Consider the following 21,889-nt stretch of genomic DNA (forward strand, 5'->3'; position numbering starts at 1 on the left):
GGGATCGCAATACTAAACACTTTCATCGTGAGGCGGTGTGGCGTGCAAGGAGAAATAACATCCGGAGACTTCGAAAAGATGATGGGTCATGGTGTGTGGCTCCATCGGAGATGGAACGGATGGCATCCTCTTACTTTAAGGAAGTGTATACCAAGGACCCAACGCTAACACCGGATGTTATGTTAAACAAAATCGTGCCTAAAGTTATCGATGATATGAATGAGAAACTACTTGCTCCCTATTCAGAAAAGGAAATTTCAGATGCTCTGTTTCAGATTGGTCCGTTGAAAGCCCCAGGGCCGGATGGGTTCCCTGCGAGATTTTATCAGCGGAACTGGGGGGTGATGATAGAGGATGTTGTGAAGGCGGTTCAAGCTTTCTTTTTGACGGGGGTAATGCCGGAGGGTGTAAATGAAACTCTCATCGTTCTTATACCTAAAGTCCAGCACCCTGCCTCCCTGAAGGAATTCCGTCCTATCTCTTTGTGCAATGTCATATACAAGGTGGTGTCCAAGTGTATGGTGAACAGGCTTCAACCTTGCTTATCTGAGCTCATCTCGGTAAATCAGAGTGCCTTCATCCCTGGTAGGCTCATCTCTGATAATTCTATCATTGCTTTCGAGTGTTTGCATCATCTCCAAACAGGATCTGCACGGAATGACTACTGTGCTTACAAGCTGGACCTATCCAAAGCATATGATCGTGTTGATTGGGACTTCCTGGAACGGGCCTTATTGAAGTGGGGTTTTGTAGGTGAATGGGTTATCAGGATCATGGCATCGGTGCGCTCGGTCAAATTCGCAGTGAAGTTCAATGGGAAATATCTACATCAATTTTCTCCCTCCTGAGGTCTTCGACAAGGTGACCCACTGTCCCCTTTTTTGTTCCTCTTCGTCGCTGATGCACTATCTGCCCTCCTACATGCGGCGGTTCTGGAACAAGGTCTTGAACCACTTAAAATATGTCGGGGTGCGCCAGCTATATCTCACCCATTATTCGCGGATGACTCTCTCCTATTCTTCCGTGCTTTTGCAGACCAAGCTGCGATCATCAAGGATGTGTTACATACATATGCTGTTGCAACGGGCCAGCTCATCAATCCCTCCAAATGTTTGATCCTGTTCAAAGAAAGTTGTGCGCCGCTGGTGGTCGATGAGATTAAGGGTATTCTGCAAGTAACCCAAGAGGAGTTCGAAGCTAAATACCTGGGTCTCCCCGTTCCGGATGGGCGTATGCATAAAGGCAGATTTGAATCCTTACAAGCAAGCTTAAGCAAGAGGCTAATTGAATGGAGTGAAAAGTATGCTTCACAAGCAAGTAAACAAGTGTTGATCAAGGCAGTGGTGCAAGCTATCCCAATGTATGTTATGAGCATTTTCAAACTCCCCTTCTCGGTGTGCGATGAGCTTACCAAAATGATTCGGCAATATTGGTGGGGGTGGAGAAGGGGCGGCAGAAAATGGCATGGATGTCTTGGGATAAGTTAATCCTACCAAAAGCTCAGGGTGGACTAGGGTTTCGTGACATGAGGGCCTATAACCAAGCCCTGTTAGCCAAGCAGGTGTGGCGTTTACTGATGACACCAACTTCTCTGTGCGCATCGCTCCTTCGTGCTAAATATTATCCTAATGGGAACTTGGTTGACACGGTTTTCACTGGGAATGGTTCGGCGGTTTGGCGTAGTCTTGAACATGGGCTTGGACTTGTTAAGAAAGGAATGCTATGGAGGGTGGGTAATGGATCTAATATCAGGTTTTGGAGGGACCCTTGGATCCCCAGGGGGACGCCGTTTACACCCATCACACCAAAGCAGAACTGTCGGTTAAACCGAGTGAGCGATCTCCTGGATGATCATGGTTGTTGGAGGGTGGAGCTGCTCCGTCAACACTTCTGGCAACCTGATGTGGAATCCATCTTAAAGATCAGAACGTCTCCGAGATTGTGGGAGGATTTTATTTCTTGGCTATGGGAGAGATCAGGGGTTTTGACAGTGAAGAGTGCATATCATGTAGCGATGGCGATTCACTATGATCAGTTCAATCCAGGATCATCTAGTGCAAACCCAGCTGGGGATAGACCACTTTGGAGGCTAATATGGGGCGCAGAGGTTCCTCCAAAACTAAAGATCTTTGCATGGCAAGTTGTCTCGGGATCCCTTCCTACAGATGCTGAGAAAAAGAGGCGGCATTTCGATCTGAATGGCTTCTGCCAAGTATGGGATCGGGAGCATGAATCATCATTTCATGCTCTTCTCGCTTGCCCGAATGCTGCAGCCTTGTGGGACGTAATGCGCCTTCACTGGACGTTGCCTGATAGGTCTCTGATCAAATGGACATGCAAAGAATGGCTCCTTCAGCTCCTCGAAGAATCACATGTCTCTGTTTGCAGCAGAATCATCATGGTCCTCTGGCATTCCTGGTATGTTAGGAACGAAATTCTACATGGTAAGGATCCTCCACCGCAAGATGTATCTTGTTCATTCCTGCAGAGTTACTAGAGTACCTATTCCCAGATCTCAAGGAGGGTGGATGACATCATTAAAGGGAAAGCGCCTGTGGCTCCTGATTTGATCCGCCTCCCGTGCAAATCGGCACCAAGGTTACCATGGCCTCCTCCTCCGGATGGAATGGTGGCGCTGTCAGTTGATGGTTCTTATGGCATATCTGATGGATTAGCTGGCTCGGGGATGATTATGAGGAAATCAACGGGTGAGGTAATATTTGCTGCCTATCGCAAGCTATTTCACTGCAGTGACGCGCTTGAAGCGGAGTTACAAGCTGTTTTGGAGGGTATTAAACTAGCTACGTAGCATTCAGATGCCACTATCATGCTCCAATCGGATTGTGTGGCGGCTATCAACGCCCTAACAGACGCATCGTTGGATAATTCAGCTTATGGTCATATGATCAAAGAGATTAAGTTCCTTCTAAGTGATAGGGTTTTTATTCCTGTAAAAGTTTCACACGAGCAAAATAGAGTTGCAGACTGCCTAGCAAACTATGGTCGATGTGGGGATAGTACAACATGTTGGCTGGGTCATCCTCCTCCTTTCGCAAGCGATCTCGTTGCTAAGGATTGTAATTCTGTTATTAAGGAATAAAGACCTATGACTTCCGCAAAAAACAGATGACACCCTTGTAATAACATCTTATATTATGGGAATTTTAGGATAGAATGAAGTTGCACTCCTGGCTGTGGACCTCGCCAAGTGTCAGCTTGATCAACTAATTTTGCTGGCTGGAGGGTGCTACCACGTCCTTAATCCATTTGTAACCCTTACCGATTTTGTGACTTGGCAGGATGCAATAGGTGGCGATAATTGATACTAGCTAGCTCGCTAGTCGTAGTAACTTGCAAGCTTATCATCCATCAAGTACTAACAATCAACAACAAAATCAACATCAAAGTAAAAAAACATTGCAACAACTAGCAATAATGGATATAGGAAAAGAGAACGGGGGGCTACATGACACGCAAAGATGGGTGCCTCTCTGTGTGTGTGAACGAGTGTCATTGTCCTAGCTATGCTGTCTTTCATCATCCATAGGCATTGTTTCTTGAAGATTCTTCGTCATGAGGCAGTACAATGATGTGGGAGAAGGCAGGGACCATGAATCTATCACCAGACTCGATTTTAGCCTTGCAAATTCTCACACCCATCCATGGAATCCAAATTTCTGGCTGTGGCTCTCGCCATGTGTCGCTCCATTAGTCAACTTGATTGCTAGCACGCCACCTTAGTTGATCCCACCCATGCTCACCGTGTGATGTTGCGCACTTTACCTCCACATATAAACAGTAGCGTGAAAAAATATTTATGAAAATGCGTGATTATAAAAAAATAATCCGATAAAGTTAAGAATAAGTTATGCATGCACTTGGCATGCACACACGGGTGTGTGTGGTTGTTTACCTTGTTAGCTCTTCAGTTGTGTCTACCCATCTTTGTCAAGGACAATCTAACTAGACGAAACTTGCAAGGAACAATGCAAGTTGCAATAATGCATCGTCCGACGTGGCAATGATTCAGTTTTCTTGTCGACAACACGAGCATTACATGAACCACACAAAACCACCGGCGTGCCTTTGTTCTTGTTGTTTAATTGGGTTCACAATTTACGTATTTCTGACAAATTAACCAGTGCTTCCTTCATCCCCTTTGTTCTTGCTGTTTAATTGGGTTCACAATTTACGTATTTCTGACAAATTAACCCGTGCTTCCTTCATCCAGGTTTCTTAAGGCCCCTCTTATTTAGGCCAAAGTTTGACTAAAAATGTAACTAAAAAATGCAAATTATATGTGAGAAGAAGTATACCTTGAATAACCTATTTTGAAGATAAGTAAAAGACTCCCTCTCTAATTCGTATAGTCTAGATACATCCCCATAAGCGACAAGTAATATGTCTCGGAAAGAGTTGTATATCTTTTTAGCACATACTTTATACTTCCTCTGTTTCAAAATATAATATTTTTTAAAGATTTTAAGATGGACTACATATGGATGTGTGTGTGTGTATGTGTGTATATGTATGTATTTTAGAGTCTAGATTTGCTCATTTTACTTTATATATACATAAACCCTAGATGGTCAAAGTTTATACAAGAACCAGTATGCATGGCTCCTTGTCAGGAATGGCGGAGGGACAGATCGACCCCGCTGGTGGCCAATAATCACGGCCGTGAGGTGGGTGGCGGCCAGGGACACAGCTACGAGAAGACCGGAATCTTATGACCGGCGCCTTTGATTAGCTCACGGTCTCTCTAATTTGCAGCCCACATGGCATTGCCAGCTCAAATCTTCCGGTCCAATCTTTCTCTCTCTAATCTCTATCCATCCAATATAATCCAGATGCAATGCTCTTCTTAGAGTTGACGGCGGCATCAATGACACCTGTTCATGAGTGTAAAACAACGGCAAGACTAGTAAGAAAAATATGAATAAAGCACCTACTTGTACTTTAGAGTTAAGTTTTTTTCTCTCTTAAAATGGCATGAAAATCTTGCATTCATTAAGAAGAAAATATATGTTCAATTAATTAAGAAAACCATGCAAAAACAAGATCGCCCAGCTAATTACAAAAAATCAGATGAAGACCATCACAAACCACTGAGCGGCACAAACATGATACCACACAAACCTTTCCAAACTGGGCATCGTCCAGACAACACTTAGGTGTCCTCTTCATTACTGCCTCCCAAGAATACGTCATTACCATCCATGAACCGAGAAAATGATTCTGACTCCTGAACGACACACACATGATATCCCATACACACTTCTTCAAAGAGGATCCTGTCGAGACAACAGATATGTGGCATCATTACTCCTTCCCTAGAAGGCATTTTCATTATCCCTAAACTCTAAGCAAATGACTCAGGCTCCACCGTAGGCCATCGTCGACCCAACACACATTGAAGAGATCAGTGCAGCTATATGAAAAAATTAAAATACCACCTAAAACACTGGAACGTGTGATCGCATAACGCAGCTTCGTCTCTGATGGTGAGCTATGAAGAAAAATCAGACATAGTTGGCGTCATGAAAGAAAACCGAACGAAGCAATTGCACTTTTGACTTTGGAGGGGCAAACAAGCGGAGGCAATCTCATGGACTCCCTGGAGAATAGCCGACTACCTCAGCCAATGCCTAATTAAAACACAGGCAAGACTACTAAAAAATATGAATAAAACAACTAGTCGTACTCTAAAATTAGTTTTCTTGGATATAGTGTCAGAAATGTGAGTATGTAACATGTACTTCCTCCGTTCTAAAATTTTTGTCTTGAATTTGTCTAGATATGGTTGTATCTACTCACGTTTTAGTATCTAAATGCATCCATTTCTAAAAAAAACTAAGGCAAGAATTTTGAGACAGAGGAAGTATATCATTATGCATCATCAAGGTAAGTCGGGACCTATCAGATAACACAGAAACGAAGCAACAAAAATGAGAGAACTTCCTTTGTGTAAAAACATGCGTACAATGTGCTATCTATCACCTTTTTTTCTGAACAAAAATACGTTATCCCATTTTGTTTTTACAGTGCCATGTAGGCTTGGTTGTAGGAAGAATCCATCTCGTGGACCACGAGTCTAGTGGTGGTGACCCGAATTCCAGTGGCATTGTTGAAGAGGTACACCCCAGCGTTGGCGTAGATGGCCTCCGTCGGGTACACTCGTGATGTTGCGGTCAACCTACCACCCATCGCAAAGCTCTCAACGATCGAATGATCCACCAGCACCCTCACTGACAGCTCTTCGCCATCAAGCACCGGCACGGTATTGCCTACAACCCTCTTGACAATGTCGTTGGCATGAGATGAGCGCGTCTCATCGTGGCAGAAGTGTGTATGCAAGCCACCGTCAAGGCCCCTGGCGACATAGAAGTAGACGGCGGTGCGCTCCGCGTCACCTCCATGGCGCCTGGCATCGGCAAGCACAAGGAGGCCAAATGGGCCGAGCATGCCCCGCCCTGTGGCGCCACCGCTGGTGCTGCAATTGTAGCCGACATCGGCCTCGTTGGAGGCGGCGATGTCTAGCTGGTCAATGCGGAAGGAGGCCTCGATGTCTAGCTGGGTGGCTCGATGAAGGTTGAGTGCAAAGACGGAGCCGCGGTCAATGGTGACGCCGCCAAGGTCAGTGGAGTTGGTCCGGAGCGTCTCCACCTCGTCCACCGGCCACTGAAGGAGGTTGCTTCCTGTCTTAGTGTCCAGCACCACCGTGCGAGGGGTCGACTGCAACAATCACAAAATAAAACATTAATTACCCATTGACAATAATTGATTATTCAGCAAAGAATCCTAGGTATCAATCATTGATAGCAAATAAATAGTGTACCTAACTATGGGGTAAGCAGACAAGACAGCCCTTTTCCTTGTCTAATCCCAGTTTGGTTGGTTCTAACAAAAAATATTTAGTTTTTGGTTTGTTGGTACTACCAAGTTAACAACTTTTCATTTAAAAAAAAAAGTTAACAACTTTTGCCTGCCACTAGATCACATGCTACCACACGATTGATTCTTGGGTAAGCAGAGTTTGTAGGACACACCCTTTTCTTATCTCATCCCAGTTTGGTTCATGCTAACAGAATTTTTTTATACTTGTTATTGTCCAGTTATAGGCAGGTTCTTGGACCAGATTACCATTCTTGGCATGCCACTAGGTTGAAGGTATCCGCAACTAACTTGAACTAGGCTAAAGGAAGCTAGGAGACACTTGACAACGGGATGACAGCAACATTGATGTAGCTGCTATCTATCCATGATTCATCCCATGTGGTTGCTATTGTTGTTTGCACTCATTGACCATGGCCCACCGGCCGTTGCCAGCAAAGGAAGCATACAAGCTCCCAGACAAGCAAATTAAGTAACTCACAAAGCAACATTTTCTTAAGAATCAACTAAATGCAGGTTAATCAATCAATTGACTTTGACATGTTGTACACGAATATGATGAAGAAGTTAAGTACCTGAAGCGAGGCCCATCCCTTGGCGACGTCGGCGCGCTCGGAGTCAGTCTCGCCGACCCACCCCCATAACACACGCCTCTTCTTTGCCGGATCATAGAAGGTCTTGGATGCGTAGAACTTCCCCCAGTCGTACCTCAACCCGATGCCGAGATCGGCGTCGACATCCAGCGGTGTCCATGTGTTCTTTGCCGCGTCATACCTCCCCAACGCATAGTAGTCGTGTCGGTCATCGTCAGAGCTCTCCTTCATCACGTGCAACACATCGTCACCGCCATTGGCGGAGGCTGCCGCCACCGCCTCTGTCATGTCGATGCCTCTCACGCCTCCGACCGGGTACAGGTCGATGCACTCCCACATCCCTGTCCCCGGCACCCGGTGAAGCAATCCCGGGACAAGCTCGTAGTCGATGAAATCCTTGGTCTTGTAGGTCATGACCATGCCGGCATGGCGGTCATCCTTGGAGCCGATGACGAGCCGCCACGTGTCATCGGAGCCGTCAAACCATGCAGTGGTCGGGTCCCTAAAGTCCTTCTCTCCGACACCCGGTGGCGGGTACATCACTGGGTTGTTCTCATACTTGGTCCAGTTGATTAGCAACGGGTCTGAGGGATCAGTGGGGAAGGCGAGGCATTGGACCTGGACGGAGGCGTTGGTGGAGCCGGTGTAGAGCATGACGATGCGGCCGTCGGGAAGGACGGTAGCGGAGCCCGACCAAACGCCGTTGATGTCGTACCACTGGTCCGGTGACATGGCGACGGGGAGGTGGCGCCATCGGAGGAGGTCGCGGGAGGCGGCATGGCCCCACGCTATCTTGTTGCCCCAAATGGCGCCGTCGGGGTTGTACTGGTAGAAGAGGTGGTACCACCCCTTGTAGTAAACCGGACCTGCATTTGCATTTTGCATCAAGATCAAACAAATGAGTTTTACATCAATAACCACCCCCTTAATGTAGTAATGGTGGAGGATGGAGGAAATGTTGCTTACCGTTGGGGTCGTTCATCCAGTTCTTCTCGGGCTGGAAGTGGAACCCCGTGCGCTGCCACTGGAGCATGGCATTGCTCCACGGGAACGCGTTGCCGGCGTCCGCGCCCAGCATGCCACCGTGGGCGCCGGCGCCGGACGTCTTCTCCGAGACGCCGTACTCCGGGCCCCGGCTGCTGGTGCTCGTCGTCGGCGCCACGTCTACTGTCGTTGGCTGGCCGGACATGATGACGCCGGCTACGGGCAGCTGGCCGGCGAGCGCGGCCACAGCGAGCAGCAGCGCGGCCGAAGTAAGGAGAATCGCGGCACAGAGAGGCCCGGTCCTGCGCCGGTGCGCGGTCCCGGCCTCGGCATCGTCCGGCAGCTGCGCGTAGGAGCCGCGGTCTGTGGTGTCCATCGTTGGCATGGAAAGAGATCGTCGGAGGAGAAGAAGGACGCCCTCGATCTCGACGGAGACCAGAGAAGGGAGAGGAATTATCGGTGGGACTGATCAAATTATCACCTCTGCTAATCTTCTCCACAAGAGATGAAGCTATTGTATTGGTGTGTGCCTGTGCGTCTGACGACATTTATAGTCTCCATGCCGCTCGTTAACGGCCTACCTGGCTCCGCCCCATTGGCCGGCGCGGAGTGTCCATGGAGGCCATGTTATCCAGCTCGATCATGATTACTCATTGTTCCGAGAAACAAACTAATAATACTAGTACCCCGCTGGATCTCATGATTCTGTACATGATCGGGGTTCTTCCATGCATGATCCGGTTGGGCTAATAATTGTTATTTAGCGCAAGACACGCTTGCTCTGTTACTCCCTCCATTTCAGTTTACAAAGACATGTGCATTATATGTCTACAAATTATACCATTAGATTTTTAAGCAGACGTAGTTTCTGAACATTATATGTTTTTCATATGATGCATATTTAGCTAGTTAAATTGTCAGCGTAAAACTACATGCATGCCCCGTAAACTGAGAAGAAGGGAATAGCCGAAAACCAGTTGGATTGGCTGGCCGCTGCAATGTCGGCTTAAGCTCTTCCCTTCATGTTCGCTAACATTGTTAGAGCATCTATAAACCGGTTTTCGGCCGGTTAGAGCACTTTTAGTACTCCCTTTGTTTGGAAATATTTATCATAGAAATGAATATATCTAGATGTATTTTAGTTATGGATACATTCATTTTTATTCATTTGTGTGACAAATAATTTCGAAAGGAGGGAGTAGTTGTCAAGAAATCATCCATAAACCAGTTCTCCGCCAATCCTTGGCCATTTCTCTTCGAAAAGGCAGAGCTCTCATGTTGGTTGCTCCATGAAAAAAGACATGTGCACGAGGAGGGTGCATCTAACCCATCTCTGAAATTTAACCATTGGGGGACTCATGGGATGGCGATGACATGAGGAGGCTCGCAAGGCGGCGATAGACATAGCGGAGCTAGGTAATGGGCGTGGACATGACACCGGAGATGCCGTCAACGGCGAGAGGTGGCGGTTCTTTAGGTGGTGATTTTTTTTCTTGAAATGGAAATAGTGCAATTTTGCCGAGTGAACAAGCAGCTACTACCTCCGTCTCAAACTATAAGACGATTTTGTAGGCTAAAGTAACAACTCAAAACTACTTACTAAATTAGTTTCTCCACTACCAACTCTGGAAAAACATTTACTCCTTCCAGTCTATATTAACTGTCAACGATTTAGTGTAAAGTTGTATACTAAACCAATAATAATTAATATGGATCGAAAGGAGTAGATTCTCCACCAGCGGCTCCGCCGTGTTCATGTCCTTGTTGTATCACCCATTGGTTCATCAGTGTACATATGAGAGCATATGTGTACAGTGGGTATGCCTAAAACAATATATCCCGGTACCAATTCGGCGAACTGAAACCCAGAAGCCATAGATTAATTCCGTTGAGAATGAATTTGGCAAACAGAAACAGATGGGTACAGCCAGCTAACTGTAATCTACTTCTCCCGTGAGTTACACTAAACCATCAACGAACACTAGAAGATGGTGGGGGGAGGATCCATGAACGTGTAGTTAAGCAATGCCAAGTGCATGGAGTACCAGCATACTCATATGAGGATCCACGAGGTGCTGACTCACCATTGTCGGCAAGAGATTCTAGACGCTGCACCAGAGCCACTCAGCAGCTAGTTAAGCAAGAAACAAGTTCTGGTCCTGCACTCCTGCTGTTGATGCATAATGCTAACTACCAATAAGTAGCAATCAGGCTCCACACATATTACTAGTCAGTCAGAAGAAACTAGACAACAAGGGTAGTTATTATTTTTGGTGATTGTAATAGGAGTACTAGTAATAGTAATGGATAGAGGAGAGGACAGCCTTTTCCACAGAACCAATCAACCAAGAAGCTCTTGTAGATCCAGCATCCACATCATTGCACTAGTACCATAATACCCAATAATGCAGACGTCTATTGGAATTAGGATAGAAACGTTTGCTCCATGGATGCGGTGCCAGTTAAAGCTTTTCTTCCAATGTTCTCTGAGCTGGATGGAAACTAGCTACTCCTGGTTGTGGTTGTGGATCACGCCACGTGGTAGGACTCCATCTGGCAGGTGCCACATATTGTCACTCCATCAATCGACAACGTACAACAACCCGTCCGTGGAGCATTGTTCATGGAACTTTGCACTGCAGAGACGCAAGCTTGACGTTGTAGAACGTTTGAAATGATGCTGACAAGGCCTAACAATATGCATTGGATCATGGATGATCCAAGACGGCAAGAAGAAATGGTGTGGGATCGATGACAGTTACTAGTAACATGTACACAAGATTCATTCGCAGGTACGATAGTGGGTTTCCTAATCCACGGTAGACGGGTTCGTGGTACGATAATGGGTTTCCTAATCCAGGGTCGATCCACGCAGATCGAGGGTCGGGAAAGACACAGGATCGGACGGGGTCATTGGATGGATCGTGAACCGAAATCAATGGGATGATTCTATGTCCACAAAGAAATGCTTACAAGAACACCTATGGCATGAGTTATGGAGCTTTACCAGGCGATTGTCGTCATGATTTCGGAGTGTGCATGTATGTCGTCTGCTCAACAAGCTGCCACACACGTTTCCCTAAAAAAAAACAAGCTGCCACATGACTCTCGCAGCACTGCCAAGACCGAGTACGCCGGCCAGAAGGTCTGGAGGAGGCAGATGAACAGCGACCCAGCAGTGTTCCTCGTACCATGGGCTCCAACGCAACACCATGTTGGAGATTAGAAACTACTCCCTCTGTCTTAAAATAACTGTCTTAACTTTGTACTACCTCTAGTGCAAAGTTGTACTAAGCTTATGACACTTATTTTAGAACGGAGGTAGTACCTTTTGGTGGAAAGGTTTGAGGGTGAAGAGGTTTGAGGACTAATGCTTCGTGGGGACAAGTACTAGGAAATCAAAAGATTTGAGGTCATAGTGGCATCGCACAGGGTTGTGATGCATGTGAAATTTCCGTCACGGTTTTTCCCTCTACACGGTATTAGGATAGAATCACATGCTAATTGTACCGGGTAATCGACCAAAAACTATCGGGAACACGATCCACGTTCCAAAATAAAGTCCCGAAGATGTATACCCCACGCCGCACCTCCTCCAGGAAGGGTGGCGAGCCACAACCCCGTTCCTCGTTCCACAACCCGAGCGACCCACATTCCCTGACAATCATGGCTAAAACATGGAAATAAAATTTTTTACAAACAAAATACATGAGAAAGCAGATTCCATGGAACCAAAAAGCAGGCCCCACAAATAATGCAGCAAACCGAAACCGATGGTGTTTTTGTCGGACCCACCTACCTTACTCTCCTATGACCTTTCTTATTATCTGCATCAGCAAACCAACCCCACACAAAATGGATCAGGAATGTATAGGTGTGTGGCCTGGTTAAGCTAGCAATGGCTGGTGGTGGTGGCACTGGTAGGTACCGTTTGGGTCACAACTAGTTCGATGTGGATTTGTACCGGACACCCTCCTCACTTACTCCTGTCCCCTTGGGCGACAATTCATGGCCTCTCCTACACTTTGCCACGCATGCACACATACCGCTCGGATGCCACATGCACCGCTCGCATGGAGTGCATGCCGGGGTAGTACTCCGGTGACAATCAGCAAGGTGCTGACTCACCATTGGTGGTGGGAGCTGTACAGAGATGCATCCATCTGGACGTACCTACCGGAGCCAATCAGCAGCAGCTAGCTAACCAGGCCAAGCAACAATTTCTTTGTGGGGTACAGTAGGTAGTAGTGGTCCTCTAGAGTGCTTCAGCTCCTCATAATCACAAGAAAACAAGCATGAATGGGTGGATGATCAAATGGCCAATCCGTCATGGATAAGAGAAATTTGGAGCTATAGTACCCAAGGGAGCTGGCTTTGGGTGGACACTGTTCTAGCTACGCCAATTAAACTTCAAGGGTCTTGCTCTCCCTGGAACCAACCAAACGAGAAACATGTATTCCTTCCGCCGGGAATTACTGGTTGCAGATTCAACATCATTGCTAGTACAATAATGTAGGTCCACGTGTCGAACGGAACCCATCCTAGTTGTTACTATATTCGTCCTGGTTAACCAACAAAATGTAGATCCATTTGCACTCTATGTAGTTCCATTTGCACTGTATGTATTATTTGCCTAATTTTGACCTTAAATTAACAAACAAAATGTTAATGCATGCCACAAAAATAATATCATTAAAAGCTATGTTTAAATACGAATCCAATGATATAATTTTTATGACATATACTAATATTTTATTAATTAAATTTAAGATCAAAATTTATGACAAAATACAAAGGGGGCAACTAAACCAGAACGGGTGTAATATAGATAATGCTTATGCTACTCAAGAGATCAATCATCTAAATTTCTTACGATAGAATCAAACTACGCTCGTGCCTGCGGACCTCACCAAGGTTCACCTCAATCCATTAATTTTGTTGTCTGGAGGTTCCAACCACGTCAGCCATCCCTTTTTAACTCTTACTAACCATGTGACGAGGCAGGATGTAAAGGGTGGCCATAATTGATGGCAGCTAGCTAGCTAGTCATTGTAGTAACTTGCAAGCTTGTCATGCATAAAATGCTAACACCAACAACAAAATCAACATCACAATACAAAAAAAACCAATAACTAACAATAATGGATATAGGAAGAAAGGCCAGGGCCCCACACGACACACAAAGAGGGGTGCATCCTGCATATGTGTGTGAGGTTGTGTCATTGTCCTCTATGGTTTCATAAAGATTCATCGGCATCACGCAGGTACAATAATGCATGCAGAGGTAGGGACAATGAATCTTGATCAGACTCTATTTTAGTCATGCAAATTCTCAAAGCCGGCCCATCCATGGAATCCAAACTTCTGGTCATGGCTCTCTCCACGTGTCGCTCTATAAGGTCCATGCCATGTGAGATGTCATTTCTCTTTTTGTGGTGGACACACCAATATTACGTGCTCGCGCAACATAACAGGTGACAAGGCGACACGTGACAAGTGGCAACATATTATTGCAGACAGTCATAATCCCAAGTCACCACCATGGAACCTTCATCAACATTCAAGCTATCCACACTAGAAAAGTTGACCTGGCAAACTCTACTGCTTGGCAGCCAGCTTAGTATTTTTACCCCACCTATGCTCCTTGTGTGATGTTGCCCACTTACTCGCCACATATCAACATGTTAGACGTGTGAATCAATATGTATGTGGTGTGCAATCAGAAAGATAACTCGAGGAGGTTAAGAACAAGCCATACATACAGTTTGCATGCACACATTGGGGGGGGGGGGGGGGGGGGTGTGGTTGTTACCTTGTAATGGTTTCTAAGTGAGGAGGTTTGGGGACTAATGCTTCATGGGGGAAAAGTAATACGAAATGAGAAGATTTGTCGTCATAGTGGGTTGTCATAGATGCAAAATCATTTCCATCGCGGGTTTTCCCTCTGCGTGGTATTAGGAAAGAATCACAAGGAAATCTTAATATTTTAGAGAAAAACAACAAAACATTTCAATCCATGTCATTTTACCGTACCAGGTAATCGACCCAAAATTATCAGTAATGCAATCCACGTGCCAAAATAATGTTTCGAAGATGTATACCCCGCGTTGCATCTAATACCGGAAGGGTGGCGACCCACGACCCCGTTCCTCGTTCCTCGACCCGGACGACCCAGATTCGTGGCAACTATATGGCTACAACATGGAAATACAATTTTTGACAAACAAAAAATGAGGATGTAGATTCCATGGAATGAATAGGCCCCACAAATAATGCAGCAAACCGAAACCGATGGTGTTTTTGTCGGACCCTCTTGTACCACCAGCATGGGCACCCACCTACCTTACTCTCCTATGACATTTCTTATTATCTGCATCACCAAACCAAACCACACAAAATTGATCAGGAATGTATAGATGTGTGGCCTGGTTAAGCTAGCAATGGCTGGTGGTGGTGGCACTGGCAGGTACCGTTTGGGTCACAGCTAGTTCGATGTGGATTTGTACCGGACACCCTCCTCACTTACTCATGTCCCCTTGGGCGACAATTCATGGCCTCTCGTACACTTTGCCACGCATGCAGACACACCGCTCGGACGCCACATGCACAGCTCGACATTAGCGGTGGGAGCTGTACAGAGATGCATCCATCTGGACGTAACTACCGGAGCCAATCAGCAGCAGCTAGCTATCCAGGCCAAGCAACATTTTCTTTCTAGGGTACAGTAGGTAGTAGTGGTCCTCTAGAGTGCTTCAGCTCCACATAATCACAAGAAAACAAACATGAATGGATGGGTGGATGATCAAATGGCCAATCCGTCATGGATAAGAGAAATTTGGAGCTATAGTACGTACCCAAGGGAGCTGGCTACGCCAATTAAGCTTCAAGGGTCTTGCTCTCCGTGGAACCAACCGAACGAGAAACAAGTAATTGCAGATTCGACATCATTGCCAGTACAATAATACAGGTTTACGTGTCGCTAGCCAGCCTCAAATGTCTCATAGTATTTGTTTACAGAGTGAGTAGTAGCTAAGCTAATGCTAATCAAGAGATTCCCTGCAAGAAAATTACGAGATCAATCATCTAAATTTCTTTAGATAGAATCAAACTACGCTCGTGGCAGCGGACCTCTCCAAGTTTCAGCTCGATCGATTAGTGTTCTGTTGGCTGGTGGGTGCTACCACATCAGCAATTCCTTTTTAACTCTTACTAACCATGTGACAGGGCAGGGTGTAACAGGTGGCAACCATTGATGGCAGCTAGCTGCTAGCTTGTCATCCATCAAGGACTAACAACTAACAAGAAGATCAACATCACAGTCAAAAGATATTCAACAACTATGAATAATGGATATGGGAAGAGAGGCCGGGAGCCCACACGACACACAAAGAGGGGTGCATCCTGCGTGTGTGTGTGTGTGTGTGTGTGTGTCTGAGGGAGTGTCATTGTCCTATGGTTTCAAGAAGATTCATCGGCATCACGCAGGTACAATAATGCATCCAGAGGTAGGGACAATGAATCTTGACCAGACTCTATTTTTAGTCATGCAAATTCTCAAACCCGGCCCATCCATGAAATCCAAACTTCTAGACGTGGCTCTCTCCACGTGTCGCTCTATAAGATCCATGCCATGTGAGATGTCATTTCTCTTTTGGCGGTGGGCACACAAACGTTGCGTGCTCGCGCAACATAACAAGTGGCTATAGTTGATATATCTACCAATGATTAGGAAGTCATGTGAAGAGGCTACCGGCCGTAGTTATCTACCAATGCGATGAAAGTTGGCCATAGAAATGAACGCACATGGGCGTTGTAACCTCGATGCTTGGAGCTCAACGCCGACAAGGCGACGTGTGACAAATGGCAACATATTATTGCAGTCAGTCATAATACTAGTTGACATGGCAAACTCTACTGCTTGGCAGCCAGCTTATAGTTTTTTTTACACCACCTATGCTCGTTTTTGTGTGATGTTGCCCACTTACCCGCCACATATCAACACGTATAGACGTGTGGATCAATATGTATGTAGTGTGGATAACTCAACAAGGTTAAGAATGAACCATGCATCCGCTTGGCATGCACACATGGGTGTGTGTGTGTGTTGTTACCTTGTTGACTCTCAGGTTGTGTCTATTTGTCTTTGTCGATTATAACCTCTTTGGAGCAAACTTGGAAGCAACTAATGCATGTGCAATAATGCATTGTTCGACGTGGCAATGATTCAGTTTTGTTTGTGGACAACAATAGCAAGGCAGGAACCACACAAACCGGTTGTGATCATGTGTCTTTTTTTCTTTTCTTTGCTGATTAATTGGGTTTCACGAAATACAGACTTCCGATAAACTAGCATGTAGTAGACGCTACAAAGGTTTGCATATGAACAACTAGCTTCATATGCAAACTTTCATGTAGTTTCATGAAGAGAACACGGTGAAGTTGTGCAAACTACATGAAATTCTGACTAAGCCGGTTGGGGTGCTACTTTATTTTTCCTTTCTAAAACACCAAGCACACCAACCAACATGCATGCATAAGGCAAGAACAGGTATCCATGACAGCACCCATGGAGTAGGCGGATACTAGATCCACGCTGCTGGTGGCCAATAATTCCAGCCGTCAGGTGAGTGGTGGAGAAGATCCAGAATCTTATTATCATGAGCATCCTTGGTAACCTCACGCTCTCACTGATTTGCAGTCCACATGCCATTGCCAGCTCAAATCTTCCACTCCAATCTTCCTTTCTCTATCCATCTAATAAAATGCACAGATCCCTGGGATTGGGCCTGGCATCACTGACCCTTGTCCATGAGTGTACGTAGACCGTATTACCTCCAATAATTCCCATTTGTTTACACAATAATTCCCGTTTGTTTGTTTACCCAATCATTCCCATTTGGGTATGCACAAGGTGTGTATGTCTGTGATAATTTCTTCACCGACCGAAACACCGATGATGCATGCACTATTTGAATCCCCGAGTGCAAGCTAGCTCGCAAGCAAAAGCAATCATGTACTGATTGATCGTCTTTTTTCTTTGGAAACGAGAGTATCGTCGCATGAAGCAACAAGATCACATGGAGCAGCAATAATTCAGTAGGGAGCTGGAGTTGAGACAAAATAAAATCCACCAGCGGAATTCCGAACAGTGTTGACCACAAGCCCACACCATTGTTATTACAAGTACAGGACAAACACAACCATGTCATAGCTTTTTTCGCAAAGGAGGTTGAACCCTGGCCTCTGCATCAATATGATGCATACAACCATATGACATAACTACTACCGGCAAAATATGAGCACTCAAAATTAGAATTAGTGAATGTTTTCATTGATGTTAGAAATATAAGACAATACGCATGTGAGTCCTTGAGGTGAATCGAGATCAAGGTCTCTATTCTCGGTTGATAATTTTGGTAACTGACCGGTTAACAGTTTTTCCTACCCACCCCAAGAAAGTATGTATCTGGTATATTTCTCGGGAACCGGTGTTCCAGGTGGCCATTGGTTGAAAATTGATACTAGGAAATAAAAACCTTGGTGAAGATCGATTAGATAACGCAGAAAAGTTGCAACGAGGAAACGAGAGACACCTTCCTTGGTCAAAAAAATAAGTACAAAGAGCTATCTATCACATTTTTTTGTAAACAAAAATAAAATTTCCATTTTGTTTTTACAGTGAGGCAGTGTAGGCCTGGTTGTAGGAGGAGTCCATCTCGTGGATGACGAGGCTCGTGGTGGTGACCCGGGCGCCGGTGGCGTTGTTGAAGAGGTATACCCCAGCGTTGGCGTAGATGGCCTCAGTCGGGTACACACGTGACGTCGCGGTCAACCTCCCGCCCATTGCAAAGCTCTCAACGATTGAATGATCCACTAGCACCCTCACCGAAAACATCTCGCCATTGAGCACGGGAACAATATTGCCTACGACCCTCTTAACAATATCGTTGGCATGAGATGAGCGCGTCTCGTCATGGCAGAAGTGTGTGTGCAAGCCTCCATCGAGGCCTCTCGCGACGTAGAAGTAGACAGCGGTCCGCTCCATTTCACCACCGTGGTGCCTGGCATCAGCCACCACGAGGAGGCCGAAGGGACCGAGCGTGCCCCGTCCAGTCGCGCCGCCGCTGGTGCTGCAGTTGTAGCCGACATCCGCTTCCTTGGCAGCGGCGACGTCGAGCGGGTCAAGACGGAATGAGGCTTCGATGTCAAGTTGTGTGGCGCGGTGAAGGCTGAGAGGGATTACGAAGCCGTGGTCGATGGTGACCCGGCCGAGGTCGGTGGAGTTGGTCCGGAGCGTCTCCACCTCCTCCACCGGCCACTGCAGGAGGTTGCTCCCTGTCTTGTTATCTAGCACCACCGTCCGAGGGGTCGACTGCAACAATAACAACGAAACAATGAGCAATTTACACTAATTAATTACTCAACAAAGTATCTTATTGGTAGTTGGCACCAATCGTTGTGAGAGCAAAGAAATAGTGTATTGATTAGCAGCAATCATTGCCAATATTTACATTCCTTTTTCTTGTCTAATCCCTGTTTGGTTGGTACTAGCAGCAGAAATTGTTTATACGAATTCAGAGTTTGGTAGCTGTACCAGATTGTTAATGTTGAACGCCACTATGCCATATGGGTCATGAGTCATGGGCACGCAACTAACTTGAGCTGCAACGATAGCTGTTATCTATGTATGCATTGATTCATCTAAAGTGGCTGCTGTTTTGTTCAAAAAAAAGTTGCTGCCATTATTTGCATGTATGACCATGGCCCACACCCTGACTGTGCCATGCCGATGTGTCTGTGTGTGGAACCCGACAAAAAGTGCATGCAACCCTACTAATGATGCAAATCACCAACGAAACAAATTGTATTAAGAATCAGTTCATGGAGGTTACTCAATCAACTGACTTTGCCATCTTGTGCAAGAAGAAGATGATGAAAATGTCAGGTACCTGGAGGGAGGCCCATCCCTTGGCTACGTCCGCGCGCTCCGAGTCTGTCTCGCCGATCCAGCCCCACAACACGCGTCGCTTCTTTGCCGGGTCATAGAACGTCTTGGATGCGTAGAACTTTCCCCAGTCATACCTCAGCCCAATGCCGACATCGGCGTCAGTGTCCAATGGCGTCCATGTGTTCTTCACCGCATCGTACCTTCCCAACGCATAGTAGTCGTGCCGGTCATCGTCCGAGCTCTCCTTCATCACGTGCAAAACATCGCCGCCACCATTGTTGGACGCCGCAGCCACGGCCTCCGTCATGTCGATGCCCCTCGCGCCGCCGACAGGGTACAAGTCGATGCACTCCCACATACCTGTCCCCGGCACGCGATGAAGCAACCCAGGGACAAGCTCATAGTCCATGAAATCCTTGGTCTTGTAAGTCATCACCATGCCGGCATGACGGTCATCCTTGGAGCCAATGACGAGCCTCCACATGTCGTCGGAGCCGTCAAACCACGCAGTGGTTGGGTCCCTGAAGTCCTTCTCCCCAACTCCTGGTGGCGGATACATCACCGGGTTGTTCTCATACTTGGTCCAGTTGACGAGCAAAGGGTCGGAGGGGTCGGTCGGAAAGGCCAGACACTGGACCTGGACCGACGCGTTTGTGGAGCCGGTGTAGAGCATGACGATGCGGCCGTCGGGGAGGACAGTGGCAGATCCCGACCAGACGCCATTGATGTCGTACCATTGGTCAGGGGACATTGCGACGGGGAGGTGGCGCCACCGGAGAAGGTCGCGGGAGGCGGCGTGGCCCCAGGCGATCTTGTTGCCCCAGATGGCACCGTCCGGGTTGTACTGGTAAAAGAGGTGGTACCATCCCTTGTAGTACACGGGACCTGCATTTGCATTTCTCTATTAGCAAGGAAATTTTGCAACGAAATCGACATGGTTTCATCGTGGAATCGTCTCAAAGAGAAGAGATCACTGCAACAACATGCCACTCGAGCATGGCGTTAACACGTACCGTTGGGATCGTTCATCCAATTCTTCTCGGGCTGGAAGTGGAAGCCGGTGCGCTGCCACTGGAGCATGGCGTTGCTCCACGGGAACGCGTTGCCGCCGGCGTCGGCACCAAACATGCCGCCGTGCGCTGCGGCGCCGGACGCCTTCTCCGAGACGCCGGACTCAGGGCCCCTGCTGCTGCTTCTCATCGTGACCGTGTCGTCCGCCGTAGTCGTGTGGCCGGACATGGCGACGCCTGTGGCTGGCAGTGGCAGCTGGCCAGCGAACCTGACGCCGGCGAGCGCGGTGACCACGAGGAGCACGGCTGCCGACGCCGCCAGCAGCGCGGCGCACAACGGGCCGGCACTCCGGCGGGCGTGGCGCACCACGGCGGCCTCGGCGTCGTCCGGCAGCGGGGAGTAGGAGCACGGCAGCAGTGCCGGGGTCGTCGAGCTGCCGTCTCTCGTCTCCATTGACATGGAAGAAATCGATCAGAAACGTAGGGGAGATGGATTAGAGTGGAAGTGATTTCTCGATTAGCAAGAATCTGTGCGTGTTTGCCGAGGAGTTCCACCTGTCTTTTATAGCCTACATGCCATCCGTTAACGGCCACCTGGCGTGTCGCCATTGGCCGCCGTGGGCCCAGGGTGTCAGCACTAATCATCATACGTCCAAGCCATGCATGTTATCCAGCTCGGATTATGCGTTGTCGGACTCATTCACTCAGAGCATTTTCAACAGCCACCTAACCGTCCCGCATTTAAAAACAATTTGTAGGGTAGGAATAACATTCTTTTATGCGTCACAGAGCACTGGCTTCACCAGATGCTGAAAAAAAATCACACTCGTCACTCCACCAAAAGCGCTAAGATTTATAGGGCACAATGTACATTCTACGAAAAAAAATACGTAATAAAAAAGATAAGAATCTACTCCTTCATCGATAGTTCATCGTAGATAAAAACGTACATAATAAAAAAGATAAGAAACTACTCCTCGTTGCCTTCCTTCGGCGCGCTGGTGTTCGACTCCTCCGTCGTGATGAAGCCGTCAGCCCACCGTTCATCGTTCGAGTCCCAACTCGACGCTCCCTTAAGCTCCATATTGAAGAGTGTGGGTTGCTTCCGCGTACGCCTGTCCTTACGATAGGCAGGTAGCACCGCCCTCCTTTCTGTCCTTCTTTGCTCGAAGAATGCGCGCTCGTCGAGGACGTCCTGCAGGAACCGTTGGCGTTATGCCGCCATGGCATGTTCGTCTATCTTAGAGATGCCGAGGCAGCGCTCCCGCCTTCGGTTCTGGCGACGGTCCTCTTCGGTGACAACCCGTGGGGAAGGCGTCAGCCGCTGCGTCCATTCCCGCGTCATCACCTCGGATTTTTTTTGTCCTTACGAGGCCGGTTGAGGCGCAACGCTGTCGTGTCGTACGCGCGGGCAGCCTCATCGGAAATGTGTCGAGGCCGAGGCGCATGTCGCCGGAGCG

The 21,889-nt window shown here is 47.3% G+C and overlaps 2 protein-coding genes across 2 annotated transcripts; both read right to left on the reverse strand.

Annotated features, from left to right (window-relative positions):
- Positions 1-5,937: 5,937 nt before the first annotated feature.
- LOC123401240 (sucrose:sucrose 1-fructosyltransferase-like) lies at positions 5,938-9,008 on the reverse strand. Its single transcript, XM_045094990.1, has 3 exons — positions 8,454-9,008; positions 7,470-8,353; positions 5,938-6,735 (listed from the first exon to the last, which is right to left on the reverse strand). Exons 1-3 carry the CDS (start codon positions 8,854-8,856, stop codon positions 6,040-6,042), a joined length of 1,983 nt encoding a protein of 660 aa, XP_044950925.1. The 5' UTR covers positions 8,857-9,008; the 3' UTR covers positions 5,938-6,039.
- Positions 9,009-18,040: 9,032 nt separating this feature from the next.
- Positions 18,041-20,965, reverse strand: LOC123401241 (sucrose:sucrose 1-fructosyltransferase-like). Its single transcript, XM_045094991.1, has 3 exons — positions 20,433-20,965; positions 19,421-20,304; positions 18,041-18,843 (listed from the first exon to the last, which is right to left on the reverse strand). Exons 1-3 carry the CDS (start codon positions 20,887-20,889, stop codon positions 18,145-18,147), a joined length of 2,040 nt encoding a protein of 679 aa, XP_044950926.1. The 5' UTR covers positions 20,890-20,965; the 3' UTR covers positions 18,041-18,144.
- Between the last annotated feature and the right edge of the window lie 924 nt (positions 20,966-21,889).

The sequence above is a fragment of the Hordeum vulgare genome, chromosome 6H, assembly GCF_904849725.1.
Source record: "Hordeum vulgare subsp. vulgare chromosome 6H, MorexV3_pseudomolecules_assembly, whole genome shotgun sequence".
Lineage (NCBI taxonomy): Eukaryota > Viridiplantae > Streptophyta > Magnoliopsida > Poales > Poaceae > Hordeum > Hordeum vulgare.